The sequence below is a fragment of the Vitis riparia genome, chromosome 10 (assembly GCF_004353265.1).
Source record: "Vitis riparia cultivar Riparia Gloire de Montpellier isolate 1030 chromosome 10, EGFV_Vit.rip_1.0, whole genome shotgun sequence".
Lineage (NCBI taxonomy): Eukaryota > Viridiplantae > Streptophyta > Magnoliopsida > Vitales > Vitaceae > Vitis > Vitis riparia.
The window spans coordinates 6,785,757-6,810,947 of record NC_048440.1 but is presented as its reverse complement, the minus strand read 5'-3'; the positions used below and the strand labels follow the sequence as shown (position 1 = coordinate 6,810,947).

The 25,191-nt window shown below is 37.6% G+C and overlaps 2 protein-coding genes across 2 annotated transcripts in view; both read right to left on the bottom strand.

Moving 5' to 3' along the window:
* Nucleotides 1-619, bottom strand: part of LOC117923953 (probable LRR receptor-like serine/threonine-protein kinase At1g56140) — a 77,569-nt gene extending 76,950 nt beyond the window's left edge. Inside the window, exon 1 of the mRNA XM_034842468.1 lies at nt 328-619. Within this exon, the coding sequence (XP_034698359.1) occupies nt 328-442 (115 nt within the window). The 5' untranslated portion in view covers nt 443-619. The remainder of the gene's footprint in view (nt 1-327) is intronic.
* A 4,884-nt stretch (nt 620-5,503) lies between these two features.
* LOC117923950 (peroxisome biogenesis protein 1-like) lies at nt 5,504-23,301 on the bottom strand. Its single transcript, XM_034842462.1, has 7 exons — nt 23,039-23,301; nt 12,470-12,670; nt 11,625-11,750; nt 11,480-11,541; nt 8,108-8,225; nt 5,799-6,080; nt 5,504-5,715 (listed from the first exon to the last, which is right to left on the bottom strand). Exons 1-7 carry the CDS (start codon nt 23,153-23,155, stop codon nt 5,677-5,679), a joined length of 945 nt encoding a protein of 314 aa, XP_034698353.1. The 5' UTR covers nt 23,156-23,301; the 3' UTR covers nt 5,504-5,676.
* Between the last annotated feature and the right edge of the window lie 1,890 nt (nt 23,302-25,191).

The window sequence follows — 25,191 nt, the reverse complement described above, 5'->3', positions numbered from 1 at the left end:
TAATTATTTATTACTACATTTTAATTTTATGGCATTCTTATTATTTTATTATAACAATTACTTAATGAACTATTTATTTGGGGGTTAGCTTATCATCTTTCTACAGCTACCTCGTGATATCTACTCCTTGATTATATTTGGATTTTCAATTAAGACTAGCAAGTCTGAACAAACCATAACTGACCATCCCTAAATGCAAGAGTTGGAAGGATTATAGAGAAGAAATTGCAGATGAAATGAAAAGCCATGGTGCTTAATTATCACACCACCACAAACCCAAAAGATTCACATTCAACCATGTTTGGAGAAAAAGAGATTGATACGTACCTTCAGATGGGTGTGTGGTAGCATTTTGAGCAGTGGATTTGTGAAACCAAAGGAGGAGGAAGCACAAGTGAGGAACAAGTGAAAGAACTGATGCCCTTATCATTCTAAGCTTCATCGTCAATGCTGTAGGTACATTCTCAAAAGATTTGAATAAGCCTGAGAGAGTGGGCGTACTTGAATTAGATGAAGTCAATGGTCCAAGGTCAAAGTGAGAAGATTTGAGGTTGGCGTTCCACCGAATATTTTCGTCGTGGTCAGCTTCAAGACTCGAATTTGTGTTGGGTGTACCTAACAAGCGGTGAACTCCTGCTTCCAGTTGTCAAAACAGTGTAAAGATATTTCAATAAACAGCCATTCACGCCGACACATTTGATTCCTTTTTGTTGACTTATTTTTCTTAGCCAAGAAAAAGTTTAGTACTACTATAAAATGAGTAAAGTAACATTACATTGAATAATTACTACAATGTGTAACTAATTTCAATTTTAGATTTTAAACTCTCTACCAACCTTTCTCCACAAGTATTTTTACATTTTTAATATTATTGAAAAGGAGATTAAAAAACAAAGTATTGACAAATTTTAAAATTTTAAAATTTTTATGAAAGTTTTAAGATCTTGATTAGGAATGCCTAGAGAGTGTGAACGGGTCTTAGGAATTTTTTAACCTAAAATTAATTATTTTTATTTCTTTCACTCTCTCGTTTGATATAGAGAATAATAAAAATAAATAAATAAGATATTAAGCTTGTACCAAAATCAATAGGAGACTTTGAACTACTCTAAGGTGGTCATAAATCCCTATAAATTGGATCACTATTGATGGAGGTTGATGATACGCAACAAGTATTCTCAATAGAGGTACCATGATATCTCGAGATTGAGACAATGTGTCCCCTTAGGCAATTCAAAGGATATGTGATCATAAAATTTATCATCGTAGTAATTCTATTAATGAAATTTGATATATGCTCCTTAGAGATAAAATATGCCAATTGATTATATAATAAGTAGGATCTGTAACTCAAGAATTAAAGAGTTAATCTTGAAGGGTTGATAACACTACCTTGTTAGATTACAAACATCAACCATGAGAAGTCTAAATGCAATGAATGGTAGATCATCGACCCAAACTTTGTTTTTTGTAATTTCATAGGATACCAGAGTGTAGTTGACTTTCTTAAGTGGAGTATTAAGTTATCTTCATAATTGGATTCTAAGGGAGTCAGTATTTTTCTATGAGTCTCAATGGTTCCTACTCAAACTCCTATTTCTTTAAAGGTATCTTTGGTGTGTAATTTCATAAGTATGTATAAAGGCATTTCGATAAAAATATAAGGTTGCACTAGATCTTATGAATTGTCCTTTTGGATTAGTATAATGTGTTAATTAATTAATTGGAGCCCATTAGGACTAGAACTCGAATGGGTTGGATTAGGTGACCTAAGCCCAATTTGGGTTCAAGTCATTTAAGCCCACAAGAAACCCTTTATAAACCCTCTTAGGGGTTTAAAATTCTAACTTTTATCACTTTCACCATTGTCTTCCAAAGAGAGGAACTCTAGCCACCCTCTAGAGAGAGAGAATCCCACCCTTCTCTCATGCCAGAAACTATGAAGGGAGAGATTGGGTGGAAGGCTCTTGTGTAGACAAGTTCTATGGTGCTTTCAACATCTCCATTGGCTTGGATTCAATCTAGGAACATCTAAATCATAAGAATGAGTGTTATATATCTAGATCTTTGATTAATAATGGTTTTTATTGTCATTTTGTTATGCTACAATAGACTTAGAGAATCTTAGGAATAGTTGCATGCACCTTATGAGATCCAAGGTTAGGTAATGGAGCAATCCAAAATTCCCAACATGGAAAGCATCACTAAAGTTAAATTTCCATTGATTGAAACATCTAGATTCCAAGACTTTTGGACATGACCATAACTCTATTAGATGGATGGACTAACCTTTTATGTAAGGTATTAGGACTAAATGAAACACAAGACCTATGGCAATAAGCATCCTCTTGTTGAATCAACTAAACTTTAACCAACAAAAGGAGCAACTAATGGATTCATAAAGGAATGAACAATTGACTTAGTATAGTTTTTAGTCTTGGGAATATGTAGCTTGTAGAGTCCATCTTCAAGATTCCCTTAAATAGCACTGGTGGTGTTCCTTATCCTTCACAAAACAAAAAGTTCAGAATGAAATCAACAAATACTTTGCTGTCAATAGTTAAACTAGTAATTCTTAACAAGCTCCTTTTAATATAAGGAACCAAAAGCATATTTCTCAAATAAAGCCAAGAGGATAAGAAAGGTATTTTAGCATGGCCAATTTGTAGTGAATTTATTATTGTTGTCAACTGCTAGTTTTTCCTCACCATGGTCTTCAAATTTCAGAGAGAGGTTGCTTAGTTTTGTAATAACATTGCTAATGGCTCCACTATCAACATTCCATGATAATTCAAGAATTAGCTTCGGTTTGGCAACGAATGTAGAAGCTTGGTTGTTTTTAGAAGTTTGGAATGCAAAGAATAACACCGTGCCCAACTTTATTGTAAACCTCGAGCACCTTGTCCGCATTCACCATGGCTTCCTTTGAAGTTGTTCAATTTGGGTACTCTTTAACTCTTCCATTCATGTTCCAGTTGTTGTTACCTCTAACATCCTAATTAGAGGCATAGTTAAAGAAGCATTTGACAGATCTATTGTTATCACAATATTCATTTAATCTATGCGACTCTCTTAGTTTAATAGAAAAGCTTAAGCTTCTTGCCAGGTAGTAGAAGCATGATTAACCACGACACAACGCTAGCCAAAATATGAAGAATGAGGTCCTTGTTTGATGTCAGATGTCCGACAATTATGAGGTTGTCAGTAAGCACCTTCATTTCGATAAGATAATTGTCAATGGACAATGACCCTTTTGTGGGTTGTCTAAAGTTGATTTTTTACTTGCAAAAACTCTAGAGCGAGTCTGGGATGCATACACCATTTCTAGTACCTTCTATGTCTCATGAGTTGTTGAGAGGCCCACAACTTTGGGCAAAACATTCTCTGAGATGGAGGACAATAGCTAACGCAATAGTTTTTCATAAGTTCAAACCTATTTCATATAGGTTAGGCTGATATTAAATCAGTTGTGGAGATTATCTTTTTTGGGATGGGTTGCGTCTAAATAGTGACCCTCCAAGTCATGCCCATTCACAGTTGGAATGATAGACAGATTTCCCAAAGTAGAAATTTATTCTGATCAAGTTTTATCGACAAGCTATAACTCATGACACTATTGAACAGAGAGGAGTTGTTAGCAGTGAAGGATTGAGGCAAGTCAATATTGGGTGCTAATTGAGTTGGATCTGTTATTGTCAAAGCTAGAGGAGGTGAGGAAGTTGAAGTTGTTTGAAGGTGCTTAAGAATGTTGAATTAGTCATAATTTTTTTATTAATGGTGCCTAGTGGCTTTGATACCAAACACAAAATAGAATTTGGAGCAAAAAAATTTTTGGATATTTGAATACAACTCAACATTAAGATGACTAGTCACTGTTCATTCTATTTATATGACAAAGAAGATGCTTTAGGGTTTCTACACCACTACAATCATGTATCATAAGGTTTCTATACAATTTTAATAATAAAAATAATAAATAAATAAAAAGTAAAAAAGCTTTAGGCTCAGTTAGAATTAACAAATGAAGTTGTTGGTTGTTGGTATTAGTATCATCTCAAACAATTCCAAGCATGGAGAAACAAGAAGGATACTAACCCATAGAAACAAATTATATCTTCTCATAATTATCGTCTTTTGTAGTGTTTTCAAATTTATAGGTTTAAAAGGTAATAAAAGGGTAGGATGATATACGGTGAAACCACACAAATGCAATGTTTTTGTTGAGACAATGCATCCCCCCATTAAGTGAAGGCAAAAGTTTGATTACAATTTGTCATTTTTTTATTTTAGTGTAGGTAATTCTCTTTACCCTTTTCCTTTCAAAATAGGGTAGTTAGACTATAATACCAGATAACATTTAGAGGGTGTTTGTCTTTTTTTTTTTTTTTTTTTACTTTTTGTTACAAGTAACTTATTTTCATACTTTAGATAGTTTGTTTGATTGTTTATTTGTTTGTTCTTTTTGTTACTTTTTCTTGACTTATTATTTATTTAAAAAAAAAATTGAGTGCATAAAAATATAACTGCAGTGAATTTATTGATTTTTCTTTACTTCTTAATACTAAGTATAAAAATAATATTAAAAAAAAACCTTAATACTTAACATTATTAAATACTATTTAATTTTAAGTTCTATTTAAAATTAAGTGAAAAAACAAACATCACCATTAACCCATGTTCATTTGGAGCAAGTTAAAATTTTTTACATTATCAAAATTTGTTCCCTTAAAAAAAATGCAAAATAAAATCTTATAGTTATCCAATCAATTATTTTGCATTGTTTGATGGTTCATTACTTTTATAATTATAAATCATAAGATAAATTAATTATAAAATATTTTAAGAACATAATCATTGGATTATGAGACTAGTTTTGCAAGGACATACATAATCCAATTTTTCAATGAAGGAAATAAGTTTTCATTTAGATATATTTCATATTTTTTTTTAGATAAAAGATATCCATATAAAAATAGAGTATTATATATATAAATTTACTTTATATTTTTTAATATTAAAACTTGAGATAGTATTTTTTTTTTTATACATCAATTTTTTAAGAAGCTTGAAAATTTGCGATAGTAAATTTTTTTAACACAAATTTTTTAAATAATTTTTAAAACTATAATTTCTTTTAATATGAGTTTTTAAGAGCTGTTGCCTCTTATATAAGAGTTACTACTATTTTTTATTTTAAAAATAGAAAATAGGAATTCGAATACAAACAACATCGAGTGACTCATCATACAAAGCACACAATTGTTGTACAAGGATTCTAAAGAAGACTTATGCACCATCAAGCTCTTCCTTCTAATGCACCTGATAATGTTGTGATGTAGAGAATGGGCATGGTACCAATTACATTACCAATTCATTATTGGGTTCTATTACTTACAAAAAAGGGGTATAGAAATAAAAATTTTGTTTTCATGAGAATCAAAATCTACTCATGTCAAGATTTTAATTCATCTTTTTTCACAAGGTATTGTGATTCCTATTCCCATGTTTGAAATGCACTCTCAATGCATAAGCAACGTTTTATTAGGAATAAGCTGCTGAGTTGCAGTGAGTTTACATGGTGAATAATCATAGGTATGAGAAATATTAGAAACATATAGAATACAAAATTGATCGTTATCCTCAAGGAACAATGGGTGCAACAGGATCGATTATTTGCTATGCTAGGGTTGCCCTTTTGCCTTTTGCATCCCTTGACTGCAGAGTGAAGCTTTGTGTTAGCAAGAGTACAATGAGAAAATGTATTCATGACTGTATATGATAAGAGGGGAGAGAAAAACCTGTGCAGTTGATTTCTTTGAATCTAGAAACTGGTTGTAAATGGTATACAATCTCTCCTTCTCAGCATCTGAGACGGATGGTCTTGCTTTGGAAGCAACAGATTTCAGAAGGGCATCCGTAATGACTGGCATTTTTCCAGGCTCTTTGTTATCTGCAGTCGCCAGAACCTCATGAACTGCTGCTAGCTGTGCATCGGAGAGAAGAGCTTGGAGATCAGCTCCACTGAATCCTTCTGTCATATAAGCTATGGCGTCCATGGCAACATCATCAGCTAATGGTAGCTGCATAATCCATAAAAAAATAAACATTACCGTATTTTGACATTAAAAATGGGATAAACCAACAAAAATGAAGAGTTTTATGACTCACTACTAGAATTTAATTTGTGTGTATATATATATATTTGTCATGACCTAGGTCAAGTGGGTGAAGCTTTTAGAATATAGGGCTACAAGTGATCTAGTAAGACAAGAATGAAGCAGAATAATTGGTTTATTATCCATCTTCTTACAGCATTGCACTATCTGATAACCTTATTCCTGGAAATATGAGAAGTAGCATTAAAAATTCAAAAATGGTAAGGTTACCTTTTCCTCATGAGGTAATAATATTATTAAATTTGATAGCAGGCAAATTAGAAAAATATTGTTACAGTAGTCAAAAATCAAAACAAAATTATATAAAGCCATGAATCTACCTTGTAATATATATCTTGGACCTCAAGGTATCATTGAAATGGTGAGCGTTTTTTTTGTCTGATTGATCCTAGGGTTTTGGTTTCTCCATTGTTTGGTTTCCAAGGAATAGCCAAGAAAAGGTGACAAAAACAAGATGAGGGCTGTGTTTTCTTATTGCTGTTTTGCTTTTTCTTAGAATAATAAACTCAATTCAACAGACCTTTCTTTCTTTACTTGTTTCCCTTTCTTTTCACTTGTTACTCAGTAAGGTTCAAGATTTGAAAATTTTGATTTTTTTTCTTAGTTACACTTTTCTTGGCAACCAAATGGAGCCTAAGTTACTTATTCGGCATTCCTTTTTTTTGTTTTGTTGCTTTCTAGGGTTGTTTGGTTGTTGAGGAAACATATGAAAAGGAAGGAAAATAGAACTAAATTTTATTGTATACAACTTCATGAGAGTTTTTGAGTGCTTATGCATTCAAATAATATTAGATTGGATGTATAATTTTATATATAATAGATAAGTGCAAAAAGAAATTCTTTCCTTTTGGTAATCCCTAGTCAACGATAGGCTGCATAAAACTCCTGACAATAAGGATTAGAATAAATGGGAAATAAAGATATGTGATAGTAGATAGTGATCTATCTTGATCTATATTTTTATACTTTTCATTAAATTTAATGAAGGGAAACAAAAGAAACAAGGAATCTTATTATTCTTATACATTCATTAGTAACATTCTCTTGATACTTTCCAAGGGTGTTGCTTATATTTTGCTTGTCCATAATGTTTTCTGATTCTAATAAAAATCTCATAAGAACTTGTTTTGTTATAAGCATTTTATTAGTAAGCAACGGTGTTGGACCAGAATTCTTTTTTGACTCTGCGCCAACAATTCCACTATTATTAGTGAGTAATAATGAAAAAAATTCCTTCACAGTATTTGTTTTAGTTCATTTTGTTAGAGTGCATCATATATATCGTCGGTCCAAATCCTATATGTTTAAGCTTTTAAGAAAATTTGTGTTCAACATGGTATCAAAACTTTATTTGGTGGAAGGTCAAGTGTTCAAACCTTGCTATGACCTTGCTATGCATGTATATTTACCCATTTTATTAAACCCACTTGCAAGCCCAAAAATGGAGGTTACAAATGAGGGAGGGTGTAAGAGTGCGTGATATACATTATGGGCTCAAATCCTATAAACTTAAGCTTTTAGGAAAATTGCATGTTTAGTAAGCTACGGTTAAATGGTTTGATCAACTAATCCTACATTTTATTAGTAGATGCATCAATATGCTTATCAGAACTGGATGTTTTCAATGTTGACTCCCTATGCCTCAAATACTTAAATTATGCATATTGTTGCAATGCTATTTTCAGAATTTTCACCTTTCTTTGCTAATTTCAACATTCTTTTCAAATCATCATTGATATTTTGATTTCTCCATGTTTTAGATCCATAATTTGATCAACATCAATAATTTTTTCACGGTTCACAGGGTTCCCACCACATCTAGAAAAATATGATTAAAATTAAATAGCAGCATGTAGAACTAAAATAAACTTTGGGATCTGATGCATATCATCCTGCATGAAATGAAGCATTAGTTCAATAGCCTTACTAACCTTTTTAGAAAGAACTGTAAGAATATCCAACCTCTCACGCCGAGATGGGAAATCACAGAAAAGAAGGCGATCTAGCCTACCAGGTCGCAACAGTGCAGCATCAAGTAAATCTGGTCTACTGCTTGGTATGAGAAGTGCAAAGGATCAATTTGTATCAAATACATGAAACTGGTAAAAGGAAAATAAAAATAATATAAACCTATGCTGCAGTGAAGAAAATTAGATATCTAATAATGACAATATCAGATAACCAGACTTTTGAATAGTTTAGAATACATTACAAAAAATATCCATCAATCAAACACATTCCTAATTTACTCTTTCTACATTGCCCATTAACATTGGAGTTTTGGCACAAACTATTCAATCCAGCCAACATGGATTGGGTTCCACCTAGAAGTATATGTGACATGATGACCATCTCATTTAGAGGTTTGGGGAGTTCCATCAGAGGTTGTTCCCTATGGCAAATCGCTTGTGTGATTGTATCTTGGATTGTGTGGCAAGAGAGAAATGCTAGGATCTTTGAAAAGTGGAGAGCAGTAAAGATGTTGTGGGATCTACTTAACTTCTATACCTCCTTGTGGGCCTCTTGTAACATCACCTTCGGTTTGTAAATCAAATGGGGTGGATTCTAGTTTTGAGGAGATGTTTACCTTTGTTTTTCCTCAAGGGGCCTAAACCTTTATCTACAGTTCTCCTTGTATAGTGGAGACGTTTACTCTCTCTTTGATCAATTATATATATTTCGTGGGGAGGATCCCTCATCCTTCTCTTATACTTTTTTCATAATTAATATATCTCTTGTTTCTAATAAGAAAAAAACAAATTGCTAATTTATGAAATCTCATTCCAATTGTTTCTCCTGATATTAGTTGGAATCTTGCGTCAGAGGGACGCTGTTTTTCTGGACATATAATTTATGCTATGCAATGACATTACAGGCCACCTCTTTTTTTTTTGTAAGAGAACATTTGCTATTTATTTTATGCCATGCAATGATATTACAGACCAGTCGTTTTAAGATTGATTTAATCAAACTAGTGTCATATGTCATGTTTTTATATTCATTTTAAATGTGTTTCTCAATATTTTGTAATCATGCTAAAAACTAGTCCATTGATCATGTAATATGGAAGCAACTATGCACGTCTAGTACAAGCATGTACAGAGGTTAAGCTGACTTAGTTTTCTTCTTTTTCTACCCTCACTTAAAATAGAGCTTCTATGTAAACAGTATAAAATAGTATGCTCAATATGGGGTTGCTTCTACTTCAAAATATGGAGACACAATAGAAACATGATAAAAAAGTATGAGAATAACATTACATATCACATACTGTTTATATCTTTATCAATATCTACAATTCGGAGACCAATTGATAAATAGTTCAACACAAATACCCACATTAACACCTATAATAGCATTGAACATATGTTTAGAATATTTTTGGATACTGAAATTCGTGGCACTAACTTGATCTGAAGCATTGAACCTTGATATCCATGTTTAATTTCTTATGTCAAGAAGCAATTAGTGAATAATTTTTTCTTTTTTCTCTTGGACACAGCTACCCCATCCATGCACAGCAATAGGTTATCTGACACATCTCATACCCATATCTATTGTAGTTTAAATCAGTAATTCACAGATTACGAAGAGATCAAGACAAAAGTTGTATATGAGCAAAACAGAGTCATCTAAAAACAAAATCTATGACTGCACAAGTGTTTTAGTTTAAGGTGTTGGCAATAGGAAACAAACTGAATATCCCCCGCAGCCAACCCAAAGTCAGATAAGTCTTTATTCAGGTAAGAGCATAAGAGATTCAAAAATTAACTAATAAATCATTAAAAGTTTAGAAACGAGTGAACTAATTGGTTTTTTTCTCTTTCTCTTGTCTCTTTTATCTATCCTGTATTTGTTCTTATATTAATATAGTCTTCTTCATTTCTGATAAAAAAAAAAAAAAAGTTGAGCTATTAATCAAAATTTAATGATCAAATCCAAATGTCTATAGTAGTGAACTTTTTGAGATAAGGAACATACCCCCTGTGCCTACCAGATATTTCAAGCAAGTGTTTTCTAATGATTATACCAGTGAGTACTGTGCGTTATCCTAGTAGTTTTGCGCCTCTACTAGGCTCACTTATAGCATGATCTTACATCGTGAAATTAAAAAATGAGCAACATCTTTAGGTAGGCTTATAAAAGGAGCTTATACAGCTATGGTTTATTAAAAAAAAACAACTTTTGCATTGGACTATACCCTTAACGTTGTTGAGATGAATGCCTTCATCATGAAATGAATAAATTTAATATTCAAAGTTGTGCAATTTTAGAGGTAGCAGCTTCCATTTCCACAGCTTGTCTTATTTGTTTCTGCTCCTTTCTTCCAAGACAGTAATAAACTACTAACATGAAAAAATGCTGTCTATTTGTCCCCAAAGTAACTCAGGTAATCTTCACACACTGCAACCGTCAAGCTTAATAACAATGCCTTCGAGTCGAACCATATCCATCTTTAATTCTCAATTTTCTGAAAATTAGCAAGTTGTTTGAATAATATATTGTTGAGATTATTTTCTTGAGTTTTTTTTCTGAAAAAATATCACTCGGTCATCCAATTCTCTCATCTATGAGTTCATAAAATCCTGCAGCACCCATTGATCGATTTGGGTAGTTTATCTCTGCCTTCCTTTTAATTGATCAAGTACGCAAAAATCCAGTTTATTACGGGACTTTATAATAGAGGATAGTTCCAATAGACCGGGAAAGCTTAAGTTAAAAAGGAAAACAAAACCACTTGAAAGTGATCCTAGGCCGAAAGCAATTTCTTGTAGTTAAGGGATAAAGTTTATTCTTGCCCAGGAAGTGCTTTCTAGAAACATAAAAAGCACTCATTGACAAGAAGCTAATTCCTGTCATGGCCCACTATGTTGACCAGTAGTCAGCCTCTATGGCCAACCCTCCACTCAGCAACTAATCACTATAGTTCTCGACTTTTGGTCATAGTGACTGATCAAAGGATGCCCTCCACCTCTCCTTTTCTTCTTGGTTCTGTCACCACAGTTCACTAAACTGTCTCCAGTCAGCTTTCACTATTGAACTAATCTTCTGAAAATAGATGATAGAATTTATGGTCATTTTCTTTGTAACCACCTGATCCCTGTAATATCTGTGTGCTTGTGTCTAATGTGAAGGCCCTGCTTATCCTTTCACCAACTATCTAGCCTAAAACCCATCTTATGTAACTGTAAAATCCAATTGTCATACTGGGTGTAATGATATTTGCAACCCCATTGATTATAGGCACTGATTATCTAAAGAAAAATCCTTGAACAATGCTATTACTCAGTAGAAAAACTGACCTAGTTGCAGCAAACACAAAAACACCAGTCAAAACTTCCACACCATCCAATTCAGTCAGAAACTGCATAAAATGGAAGAAAATCACTTCGAGAAAACCAATTGAGAAGATATCATAAGGAAGGGGAAATCAAAGAAGAGACTGACTTGATTAACAACACGATCAGTGACTCCAGTGTTGTCATGCCCCCTTTTTGGTGCAATGGAATCAAATTCATCAAAAAAGAGAAGGCATGGTGATGCAGCAGATGCTTTTAAGAATATGTCTCGAACCTGAAAACAAAATATGAGGCATTCAGTAGCATGTACTAGAGTTGCTGTTCTATTGTACACAATGGAAAGCCAGACATGCATGTATATATAACTGTGCTTCAGCTTCATAAATAAATAAATCAACATGTTTCCAGAATGGAATTCTGGAAAGCATTCTATTTTAGAAACTACTTGCTTAATTCTCGTGAAGCAATGAACAAATATTCCAATTTCTACCTACATTTTCTATATTGTTTTTAGGACATCCACATATCCAATTAGTTGTCCCTGGAAGATAAGTCACATGCTGTTCAGGAAACTACTCACATATCATTGGAAATCATATCAATCAGCTGAGGTATCAAATGGTCACCTTACATGAGTCAGAGAAACTCCAAAACCGCACTAAGGAAAATTCCTGATTTCAAGTACTCATTACAATAGACTTGAGATCAACAAACTCGAGATGACTTTCCTTGGTCATATTATTTGTGGATGATGCAATATCAGTTTAAGGCAGCAACAATAAGGTATATAAATAGTGAATTGGTACAGTCAAGAAATAGTTTTCCAATCTACAGGTTGAGAAATGTTGAACCTAAATAGCAGCAGTGTGGCATTCTATGGCCTCTGAAAATTGGCAATGAATGGCTAAATATGAACAAAAATATCAGAAACTAACATTATTTAGAAAGGAATTTAGGAAAATAGTAGTAAGGAAAGGTTAATTGCTCACTTACAGCTTGCTCAGAAGCACCAATATATTTATTCAGAAGTTCAGGCCCTTTCACTGATATAAATCTTAATGAACAAGCAGCAGCAGCAGCACCAACAATGTGTGTTTTTCCACAGCCAGGAGGGCCATATAAGAGAACATTTGACCGCAGCCTTAAAGGAGATTGTGCAAAGATACTTGGAAATTTTGAAGGTAATTCAATCATCTGAAATTCACATAAAGGGATTATAGATAGAAAATGAAGTTCTATATCAAACAAATATGTGCACTGGAGAGACAAGCAGAAAAAGTGCAAACAGCACAAGGATGACAGCAGGTTATGGCACCTATGCAGATTTACAAAACTAGAAAAAATATTACTTTACCAGTTTGCACAGTCCCAAAACTAATCATTCAATTGAAACCAACTAGAAGATAGAAGGCAAGTTCAAAACTATCTTTGATTCATTGAACAAGAGAAACCTTGAGGTATAAATAGATCCAAAGCATATAATGGGAAAAATTGTTCAGGAAAGCACAGGCCAACCTCATTTATGCAGGGTGACTGTAACTGTCTTATTCTAGTTTCACATATGACAGAGCATTCATCCCTAGCTTCACTGCATGTTCAGCTAAGAAACAGAAAGACTTCAGGCCATGCTTTATCCAAACTCATGGAATAAATGAGTTTTGAGATGAGCATTAGACAAGCTCAAATGTGTTCAAGCCCCAAAGCAAGTACAGGATCAGCTCACCAGTTAAAACAAAAAATGACCTCAGATAAGATTAAAGAGTTAAACAAAGCGGAAGTCAACTACCTTTTCTCAGAACTCCTAAGACCAAGCAATTTGACCCTCACAATGAAAATGGAAATTTTCTAACAGAAATCTCTCCTGATTGTTTCTATGCAAAGACCATATTTCCCTTTTAAATCTACCAAGATAAAATTAAATTAAGGTGTTACAAGGACTTGAGTTTTAAATGTCATGAGTTTTTTAGCCTCAAAAAGTTAGATTTGTTTATTTTTTAGTTTCATTTTTTTTTTATTAGATGAAACAACAATGAATTATATTAAATTAGAAAACAGGAAATACAAAAGAAGGATGAGGAATCCTCCCACAAATGAAAGCTAAACAAAATGAATACAAAAAGCAAAAAGCTATTTAGTAATTACAAAAAGCAACCTCCCCTTAAAGAGATGGGAAGACTTTTAACTGTGACTATTTTGGATAGTCTTGGAAATTGGGATCCCAAAGGTTGGTTCCCCCACCACAAGTCTTCCCAAAAATAGATTCTCTCCCCATCTCTTACCACAAACCGAGTGTACCTGGTAAAATCTTGAAAAACTTGTGCAATAGTCTTCCAAGGGCAACGATGTGACCACTTGACTATAGTGTTAGCATCTCATCCATAAGTATGTGACCCATATATGCTTAGAATGACCTGATGCTACAGAGCAGAACTCTCCCTAGGAAGCCTCCACAACCATTTCCCTAAAGAAGCATAATTCCTTAGAGAAATCTTCCCAAACCCTAATCCCCCTTTTGCCTTCGGTTTACACACTAAATCCCAATTAATAAGATGGTCTCTCTTACACTCCCCAGCCCTTGACCAAAGGAAATACCTTTGCAATCTCTCAATTTTTCCAGCCACTATAGTGGGAATCTTAAACAAGGATAGCAAGTAGCTAAGAATGTGGGACAGGCATGAGTGGATAAGAGTTATCCTTCCTCCTAACAATAAATAGGCTTTTTTCCACCCATCTAATCTCCGCAAGATTCTCTCAATCACTGGATCCCAAAGCCACAAGCCTTTAGGCTCCCTCCCAAGGGAAGACCCAAACAGTGTATAGGTCAATCAGAAGCCTTGCAATTAAGCGTCAAAGCCAACCTAATGAGATAATTTTTTTTTTTTTTTTTGATAAGTACCAACCTAATGAGATGATCCTGATCAAGGTTGATGCCATAAAGGGTACTCTTGTTAGGATTTACCTTAAGTCCAGAAATTTGCCCAAACACTAACAAAATAATCTTAAGAGTTTGCAGTTCTTCCACATGGGGCACTAGAAAAGAAGATGGTCGACACCCTTGTTCTATTTCTACCTACACTGAAGCCCTCCAACAGACTTCTCTCCCCTACTCTCAACATCATCCTACTCAACACATCAGCTATGATAATGAAAAGAAAAGGGGATAGAGGATCACCTTGCCTTAATCCTTTGGTTGCCTTGACCCACCCTTTGGCATTTCCATCACTAGGATTGCAAAAGAAATCGAGAATAAACAACCTCTCATCCAAGTCCTCCATCTAAGACTAAACCCCTTCCTCTCCAATACATGGTCTAAAAATTCCCAATCCACATGATCATATGCCTTTTCAAAATCAATTTTGAAGACTACTCCTTCCTTCCCTGAGCATCTTTTCTCATCCACTACCTCATTGGCTATCAGAACCGCATCCAAGATTTGCCTCCCCTAAACAAAAGCTCCTTGATTAGAATGGATAGTTTCATGTAGTACACCTCTTAATCGCCCTGATTAGACTTTGGCTATTATCTTGTAAAGACATGTGATCAAGCTAATAGGCCTAAAGTCTGAAATTTTTTTTGTCCAACTTTTTTTGGGCACTAGAGCTATGAAGGTCGCATTAGTACTTTGCTTAATTATCCCACTCCTATGAAACTCTGTGAACACCCTCACTAAGTCCTCCTTAATCACATCCCAACAATCTTGAAACAATGCAATAGTAATATCATCAGGCCCCGGCTCCTTATGCCTATCTAATTGAAAGATCTCTTTACAAATATCTTCTTCAATAAAGGGGTTGCCAAAATAAGACATTTTGGCCCACTAAAATACAAAATAATCTTGCCATCAACCAAAAACTATATTCAAGACTAGAAAACGCATACCAAACACCACTTAAGAAGCTCAACACTACCATGCATTCAGATGTGGATCCAATTACTTAAAAGGCAGAACCAACTAACAGTAGAAAGGAGAAACACAACCATTACAGAGAAGGAAGAGGACAGGATACTCTAAACAGTCTGTGACTGCTCTTATTATAGCTCACAATAATTTAGAAGCCATTATGAGGTATCTAATCACAGAACTGTTTATGGGGTTATTACTGAAACTGTTTACCCTTAAAAAGACAAGAACTTTTATAGAAAAACCTTAATACAGGAACATTTATCCCCCAAAAAATAAATAGGGGAAATAAAAGGTTTCATACCCAAAACATAGATCTTATGGCCTTTGCTTCCACCCCTAAATGAAAACCATACCCAGTCTCAAGATCCTCAGATGCACTGTGGAGTTGGGTTGAAAGCCCACTCCTTGTCTTCAGAATGGTGTCAAAAACTTCTTGTTTTGTTCAATAAAACAAGGATGATCTTGCACAGAAAATCCCCAATGGCTCATAGTGATTTAAGGGAAGAAATTTGAGGAACCAGTTGGAAAGAAAAAGGAGGAAAAGCAGCAACAGGAAAAAGAAAGATAAGGTAAAATAATTTATTCAACTTAGATCTACTTCTCTGATACCATTTTATTGTATTGCAAACACAAAGGAGAAAAGGGGAGAGAGCAAGAACAGAATGAACGAAAATTTTCCAAAACTACACTGTGAACCCAATATTTTGTAACAATTACAGCAATGTGCCAATTGTTCATAACATCTTCCATTAAGGAAATTACAAAATAAAATAGGTGGGAAATTTAACTCAAGTCATATGTTATTAGCATGTATCATATTTATCTTGAGGTTATTGAACTACAACAATGTCTTGTGGTTAGAAGAGGAGAATCCTTGAGAAAAAATTTCAGATCTGGAGAGATTTTTCCAGAAGCTAACCAAACAGACGTGAAAAGTTCTTCCCAAGCCAAGCATTGAGGAGACGAAGGAAATGAGAAAGAGAGGATTGGCTGTTCCTGCTTTAACGAAACTTGTTCTGGTTGCTTGAGACAAGGAGAATGAAGTGCAAAGCTGAAAGGATTATTGTGGAGAAAAAATCTTTTCAGGTAGAGTTTGAAGGTTCGAATGGTGGAACTTGGGTATCGGTAACAGAGAGGAGCCGAGGTTTCGTAGTTTCAATAGGATTTGACATGGAGGAGTTGGATTGGCTGATGGAGCATTTGAAGAAAGCTGTGGAGGTGGAGGCTTCTAGGGGTTTTGTACGAAAGATCAGGGGCAAGACTAAGACCCTCTTGATGGAGATATGCTTCAATAACAGAGGGCGGTTCATGAAAATTACAGAATTTGTTACAAAAAGGAAAACTCTTTTTCTTGTCGTCCCCGAGGGCGTCAAAGGGAAAGGATGGGAAGATCTTAGGAAGGCAATTCTATCAGTGCAAGAGTATTCTGAACGAGACGGAGGAACTTCGAAGGAGAAGAATGGTGATATTCGGATGAATGGGGACACTTTCAGAGGAGGACGGTCATATGCAGAAGTGGTGGCAAAGGCTGGTTTGAGGACTGGAGGTACGTGGTCAGCTAGAAAATGGGCCAGAGCTGTAATATGTGAAAGCCAAGAAAAAGTCCAAGACTGGACTCACGAAGGAAGAGCCATTGCGAGGATGATGGGGATGAAAGGAATGGTGTCCATTAACCCCATTTCTGCTTTTAAAGGATGTTTCTTTGTGAGTTCAACAAGGAGAGCGGAAAGGGTTCACGATCAGGGAAGACTTTTAGTGAAAGGAAGGACGATTCTGCTAAGGAAATGGTCGCCTAAGGAAAATATGGTGGTTCAAGGAAAGTTCAGGAGGGGCTGGCTAGTTCTGAAAGGTCTCCCTTTCCATTTGTAGGATGAAATCCAGTTGAAGTTCATTTTGAAGCAATGGGGGAGAGTAACGAAGGTGGCAAAGGAAACTTTGAAGTTGGTGGACTTGACGAGGGTGAAGCTGTGGGTGGAGATGCTTCCAAACGTCGTGTTACCAGCGTTGCTTGAGGTGGAAGATGGAGAATGGTCCTATACAGTAGCAGTTTCAGTCATCGGAGAAGACGACGATGCCGACGCTGTCACGTCTGAAATCAACCGTAGCAGGAACGAGTGGGTGAGAGTGGGTGGTTGCGTCTCTCAGTTGCCAAAAGTTGCAGAAGGGCTACGAGGCAATGTTAGGGACATCGAGTGCTACAGAAAGAGGAGTCTTCCCGGGCACGTCATCGGCAATCAAGGATGCGTTTGGCAGAGAAAGGGGAGATAGGAGGAGGATGGAGCAGATCGGGTCCAGCTGATTTTATTGGGCCTGAGAATGAGTCCTCCTCTAAAGCCCACAAGGTTAGGGCCCAAAGTGGGATGAGGCATAGCGGGCTTCAAGATGGCCCAGAAGATCCTCAAGCCCACCAGTCTGCATCGACGTCGTCCCTTTCTCCCCAGCGAGATGCTTCTCCTACAAGGGCGATCGCGAAGTTCAGTCCAGATGATGCAAGGGCCGGCGCCGAGGCTTTCTTTGGAGAAGAAGGTCGGGCCGTTGAGCTAAAGGCCCAGTCCCTTCCCAACACTAGGCCATCGTTAGACAACACCGTGGGCTGTAAGTGTAAAGGCCCGTCGGGGTTGGGCCAAATCTTAGGAGGAATGAAGTCCTCTGGTATGGAAGTCTCGTCGCGAAGGGAAGAGATCGAAGCGAGGAAGGGGAAAGCCCCCGTGGTTCACACGAGAGATGCTACGCAGGAGGAAGAGTCGGCAATCTCAAAGAAGACGTGGTCTAACCTCTTCCCTCCAAGCGCCGATCGACGACAGGGAGATCAGTGTCGCAGTGAGCCTATTCTCATACGGGGATCGTCGTCGTCAAGTGAAGACCGCATCATGAAAGAGGAGTTTGGGATGGGTTTTCAGATGGAGCGAGGAATCAGAGTGAATCCTCTCTCTAGATGTCCTCTGACTGGCAATATTTCGAAGGAGGACACCTCGGCGAGCTGCGTGGAAGTCAACCAAGGGCTAATGGGACGAGTGGGGTTTGATCCTCGTGGCTATTCAGACATGGTTTCACCTTCTAAGTCAATAACCAGAGGTAAAGGACCAATCTTTGAGGGGACTTGTGAAATTCCGGGAGCCAAAATCCTGGAGGTATGTCAGCCCTCTTCTTCTCAGCCACCCGAGTCTCCTTCTCTTCCTTTCTGTAGTCCGGATTCTCCCTTGATGAATCCCTCTGGTCCTCTTCTTCCCAATTCAGTCCCTCTTCCTCAGTCTCCTACGGAAAATCAAGGCATCTCAAATTTTTTTTATGAAAAAGGTGGTGTTGACTGTTTAAAACCTGGTGACATCCCTGACCGTGTTGAGGTGGAGAACCAGTGTGCTTTATCTAACCAGATGACCGAGTGTTGTACCCCTAAAGAATCTATTGTCAGGTCGCATAAGGAGGATTCGGATTTCCTTATTGATGGCCTGTCCCCCGGGAAAATGGCCAAAGTGCGAGAGGTATTATGCTCTCTTGACATTAAGGTATATTCTAGGAGGAAGAATAGAGGCCCCATAGGTTATTGAGACTTGTTGGTTTTGGCTCGGAAGGTTAGGGTCTTCGTGTTTTCCCATGAAAATCATTAGTTGGAACGTGAGGGGTTTGGGTTCAAGGAATAAGCGTAGGATGGTTAAAGATTTTCTTAGGTCAGAGAATCCGGATGTTGTGATGATTCAGGAAACAAAGAAGGAGAAGTGTGATAGAAAGTTTGTGGGAAGTGTCTGGACGATCAGAAATAAGGATTGGGTCGCTCTTCCGGCGTCTGGGGCATCAGGTGGGATTTTGATCATCTGGGATTCAAAAAGCTGTGTAGAGAGGAGGTGGTAATAGGATCTTTCTCGGTCTCAGTCAAGTTCTCTTTGGACGAATGTGGACCTCTTTGGATTTCTGCTGTTTATGGTCCAAATAGTCCCTCACTTAGGAAGGATTTTTGGGTGGAACTTTTTGACATATATGGATTAACTTACCCGCTATGGTGTGTGGGCGGTGATTTTAATGTCATTAGGAGAAGCTCAGAAAAAATGGGGGGTTCTAGCCTAACTCCAAGCATGAGGGACTTTGATAGTTTTATTAGAGAATGTGAGTTGCTTGACCCGCCTCTTCGGAATGCTTCATTCACTTGGTCGAATATGCAAGAGTCTCCCGTGTGTAAGAGATTGGACCGTTTTCTCTACTCAAATGAGTGGGGGATGCTCTTCCCCAAGGCCTTCAAGAAGCCTTAATCAGAAGGACATCGGATCACTGGCCAATTGTTATGGATACCAACCCGTTTATGTGGGGGCCAACACCTTTTAGGTTTGAGAATATGTGGTTACAACACTCTAAATTCAAGGAGAACTTTAAAGATTGGTGGAGTGGGTTTCAAGGAAACGGATGGGAAGGTCATAAGTTCATGAGGAGACTTCAATATGTTAAAGCTAAATTGAAGGAGTGGAAGAAGTTTTCTTTTGGAGAGCTTAAAGAGAAGAAAAAAAGTATTCTCAATGATTTAGCTAACTTTGATGCCATTGAGCAGGAAGGGGGTCTCAATCCTGATTTGTTAAGTCAAAGAGCCTCAAGAAAAGGGGAGTTAGAGGAATTAATATTGAGGGAGGAAATTCATTGGAGACAAAAAGCCAAAGTGAAATGGGTCAAGGAAGGGGAGTGCAATTCTAAGTTTTATCATAAAGTGGCTAATGGCAGGCGGAATAGGAAATACATCAAGGAGTTGGAGGATGAGAGGGGCTTAGTGCTGAAGAACGCCGAGAGTATCACAGAGGAGATCTTACAGTACTTTGAAAAGCTTTACACAAATCCTACAGGAGAGTCTTGGGGTATTGAAGGATTAGATTGGTCCCCTATTTCGAATGAGAGTGCGCTAAGGTTAGACTCCCCTTTCACTGAAGAAGAGATTTATAAGGTCATTTTTCAGTTGGATAGGGACAAGGCTTCAGGGCCAGATGACTTTACTATTGCCGTATTCCAAGAGTGTTGGGATGTGATTAAGGAGGATTTGGTGAGAGTGTTCGCTGAATTTCATAGGAGTGGAATTATCAATCAAAGCACTAATGCCTCTTTCATTGTTCTAATACCCAAAAAGAGTCTGTCAAAGAGAATATCAGACTTTAGACCCATTAGTTTGATTACTAGTCTCTACAAGATAATAGCCAAAGTGCTCTCAGGGCGTCTAAGAGGGGTTTTACATGAGACCATCCACTATACTCAAGGCGCTTTTGTTCAAGGGAGACAAATATTGGACGCGGTTCTTATAGCAAATGAGATAGTGGATGAGAGAAGGAGGTCAAGGGAGGAAGGTGTCGTATTCAAAATAGACTTCGAAAAGGCATACGATCACGTGAAGTGGGATTTTTTGGATCACGTGTTAGAAAAGAAGGGGTTCAGTCCTAGATGGAGGAAATGGATGAGTGGATGTTTATCTTCGGTATCTTATGCAATCTTGGTGAATGGTAGTGCTAAAGGGTGGGTTAAGGCATCAAGAGGATTGAGACAAGGCGACCCTTTATCCCCTTTTTGTTTACTTTAGTCGCAAATGTACTGAGTAGGATGCTTATGAGAGCTGAGGAAAGAAATTTGATGGAGGGTTTCAGGGTGGGTAGGAATAGAACTAGGGTGTCCCATTTGCAATTTGCTGATGACACCATATTCTTTTCTAACTCAAGGGAGGAAGAGCTGCAGACTCTGAAGAGTCTTTTGTTAGTGTTTGGGCACATTTCTGGGCTCAAGGTCAATCTTAACAAGAGTAGTATTTATGGCATCAATCTTGATCAGGTTCATCTTTCAAGATTGGCTGAGATGCTTGATTGTAAGGCGTCTGGATGGCCTATTCTTTATCTAGGTCTCCCCTTGGGCGGGAACCCTAAGGCGCGTGGCTTTTGGGATCCAGTGATTGAGAGAATCTCAAGTAGATTAGATGGGTGGCAAAAGGCCTACTTATCCTTCGGGGGAGGATAACTCTTATCCAATCTTGTCTTACCCAGTTGCCAAGTTACTTCCTTTCCTTATTCAAAATTCCCGCTTCAGTGGCTGCAAAAATTGAGAGGTTGCAAAGGGATTTTTTATGGTCAGGGGTTGGGGAAGGCAAAAGGGATCATTTAGTGAGGTGGGATGTGGTGTGCAAACCGAAGACAATAGGGGGTTTGGGTTTGGGGAATATATCTTGGAGGAATCTCGCTCTTCTAGGGAAATGGTTATGGAGGTACCCTAGAGAGGGTTCAGCTCTTTGGCATCAGGTCATTTTAAGCATTTATGGTGCACACTCTAATGGTTGGGATGCTAACACTCTAGTCAGATGGTCACATCGCTGTCCTTGGAAGGCTATTGCTCAAGTCTTTCAGGGGTTTTCTTTGATTACTCGGTTTGTGGTAGGAAACGGGGAAAGAATTCGGTTCTGGGAAGATTTGTGGCGGGGGACCAACCTTTGGGAATCCAATATCCAAGACTATTTAGAGTAGTTGTGGATAAAAACATTTCTATTTCTTCAGTTCTCGGTCCATCTCGGCCTTTCTTGTGGAATTTGAATTTCCGCCGTAACCTGTTAGATTCTGATATTGAGGACTTAGAAGGCCTCATGCGCTCTCTTGATGATTTGTATCTCTCTCCTTCGGTCCCAGATGCTAGATTATGGCCATTATCCTCTTCAGGGCTTTTTTCAGTCAAATCCTTTTTTCTAGCATTATCTCAATCTTCTGGATCTCCTCAGAACTTTCCTTCAAAGTTCGTGTGGAAGTCTCAAGTTCCTTTCAAAGTAAAGTCCTTTTGTCTGGTTAGTGGCACACAAGAAGGTGAATACTAATGACATGTTGCAAGTGAGAAGACCCTACAAAGCCCTTAGTCCTGATATTTGTATCCTGTGCATGAAGCACGGGGAATCAGCAGATCACCTTTTTCTTCATTGTTCCTTGACGATTGGGTTGTGGCACAGGTTATTTCAGTTAGCTAAGATGGATTGGGTTTCTCCAAGGAGCATATATGACATGATGTCCATCAAATTTCAAGGCTTCGGTAATTCTAAGAGAGGGGTAGTCTTGTGGCAAGCTGCGAGCATAGCTCTAATTCGGGTTGTGTGGTGGGAAAGAAACGCAAGGATTTTCGAGGATAAAGCAAGGAATTCAGAGTCCCTTTGGGACTTTATAGTTTTCCTTGCTTCCCTTTGGGCTTTCTGTTCCAAGGCATTTAAGGGGACTCCCCTTAATGTGATTCAGTTGGATTGGATAGCGGTGTGTTCTCCATAGGGATTGGTCCTTAGTGGGAGTTCGTTTGTTTTTGTGTTTTTTCCTGTATTTTAGTTGTCTTTGGTGGGAGGATTTCTCATCCTTCTTCTTGTACTTCTTTTTATATTAATATATCTTTGTGGCGTTTCCAATCAAAAAAAAAAATATTTATCTTGAGAAACCAAGAATATGGCAGGTAACTGAAAAGACCATTATACTTTCTGCAACTAAATAACAACCATAAAATGGCGTAACAAAATAATACCCAAAAGAACCAATACGAAATTGAAAATCAAGATCTAAAGTTCTCCCAACCATGAAAGCATGTTGTTTTTCCTTTTCAACTTAGTTGAAGGGAAACTTAGGAAACATAATAAAAGTGGAAAGATGTGATTTAATGCAGCAAGTACCAACAGGAAATTTTACCTCTTTAATAGCATTTCTAATATCAACAAGACCACCAACATCCTCCCACCCAGAGCGACCACCTTCAGAGGCAGATTTAGTAATATCGCGCATCGCAACTGGCAGAAACTCATGCATTGCTTGTGAAAAATCATCCCGAACTAATGTAGGCTTCTCAGATTTGTCAAAAGTTGAATTAGAAGGAAAAAAGCGACCAATAGCAGCATGAATTGTCCTATCAACCAATATTTCCTGTAACAATTAATTTGCTTCATAATTAAGATTGCTGTTTTAGGAGTGTATAAAGATACATGGGTACATGTACTAAGATCCTTTCTTCATTGATCACATGTTACAGAAATTTGCATATTGCAAACCATTCAATCAAAAAGATATCAAGAAGAAAACAAATAGATATAATTATGATAAAAAATATCAATAGATATAATTGTAAGTGTTGTATATAATGAATTTATAATGTACAATCTTTCCTTTTTAATATAGGTCACATGTATGGTAGTTAGGACTCCTAGCCTTGTATATATATATTTTCTCAATTGTAAGTAGACACAATGAATGAGAATCAATGTTTTCTTCTCTCTTTCTCTTAACATGGTATCAGAGCCAAGGGAGAAGACCTAATTCTTTCCAGTTTCCCCGTGTCATCAATTCCGGGAAACCTTCCTGTGACCATATTTCATTCCGGTCACCTTCCCCAGACCCCAAAGCTTTCCGGTCGGTCGAATTGTCGTCAGAAAACGCTTTCCGGTCGGTCGAATCGTCATCAGAAAACATTCACCGCCGGCGACTTTTCCGGTGAACTTTTCCAGCAACGCCTTTTTCCCACACCGCAAGGAGCGCCTAGAGGAGATCTCCAATTTTTCCCAAAGCACCGGAGCCAGAAAACCACCCACGCGCCGGCCACACGCGTTTTTCCGGCCGGCGACTGCATCTCACGTGCCTGGGCGTGAGGGCGCGTGAGCCACTTTCTGGCAACGCGCTTCCTCCTCCAACCTCGCTTGACGCCGACTAGCCACCCTTCATACCTGTTTCTGCCATCCAAGCCCTGCACGTGCCTCTTTTGGGGTTCTTTTGCCTCCGCTGGCCCTCCGAACAGTTTTTCCGGCATCCTCCAGTTATTTTTTCTCAACCCCAATCCCTGCACGTGCCTTGGGAAGTGTTCTTCTACCTTTCCGGTGGTGCCACGGTTGTTTTTCTTTTCCATTTGGTCTCTCACACGGGCGATTCTTCGATTTTTCCTTCTTCAGCCGCATCTGAAGCTGTATTAGGGCTCTCTTCGATCCAAATATACTTCATTCTCCAGATAAGTGGATATGACTACTAAAACTTCCATTTTTTCCTCTATCATATCTGGATCTCCTATGATTACTTCGGAGAAATTGGTTATCAGTGAAAATTATCTTTCTTGGTCTGCCTCTGTTGAACTTTGGTTTATGAGACAAGGATATGAGGATCACTTGGTTACACAAGAGGTAGATATCCCTGAGGTTGAGCGCGTACAGTGGAGAAAGATAGATGCCCAGTTATGAAGTGTATTATGGCAATCCGTTGATCCCAAGATCCTTCTTCATCTTCGGGCCTACAAAACTTGTTTTAAATTTTGGACTCAGGCCAAAGGATTATACACGAATGATATCCAGCGTCTTTATAAGGTGGCTTCTGCTATTGTCCATATCAGCCAACAGGACTTGGATCTATCTACTTATATTGGCCAGACTGCCTCTCTTAAGGAGGAGTTCTTGACTGTGATGCCTCTTACTCCTGATGTTGGGGCTCAACAAACACAACTTGATAAGTTCTTCATGGTCCTTACTCTTATTGGCCTCCGTCCGGATCTTGAGCCTGTCCGCGATCAAATTCTTGGTAGTTCATCAGTTCCGTCCTTGGATGATGTGTTTGCTTGCCTCCTTCGTATCTCGTCCACTCAGACTTTGCCATCTGATAGCATTTCAGATTCTTCTGTGTTAGTTTCTCACACTACCTCTCGAGGAAGACGTAGTGGTAACCGAGGTAGAGGCCAACATCCTCATTGCACCTATTGCAATAAACTTGGCCACACTCGCGATCGTTGCTATCAGTTACATGGACGGCCTCCTCGCACTACCCATGTGGCCCAGTCCTCTGATTCTCAGCTGCCTCAGCCTCCGAGCTCC

Bases quoted from the DNA above. Each gene is read 5' to 3' on its own strand.
- LOC117923950 (XM_034842462.1), bottom strand. From the start codon at position 23,155: ATGCATGAGTTTCTGCCAGTTGCGATGCGCGATATTACTAAATCTGCC. The intron at 11,751-12,469 runs GTAAGTGAGCAA...TTTTGTTTTCAG, and splicing joins TTGGTGCTTCTGAGCAAGCT to GTTCGAGACATATTCTTAAA. The intron at 8,226-11,479 runs GTCAGTTTTTCT...CATACCAAGCAG, and splicing joins TTTGTGTTTGCTGCAACTAG to TAGACCAGATTTACTTGATG.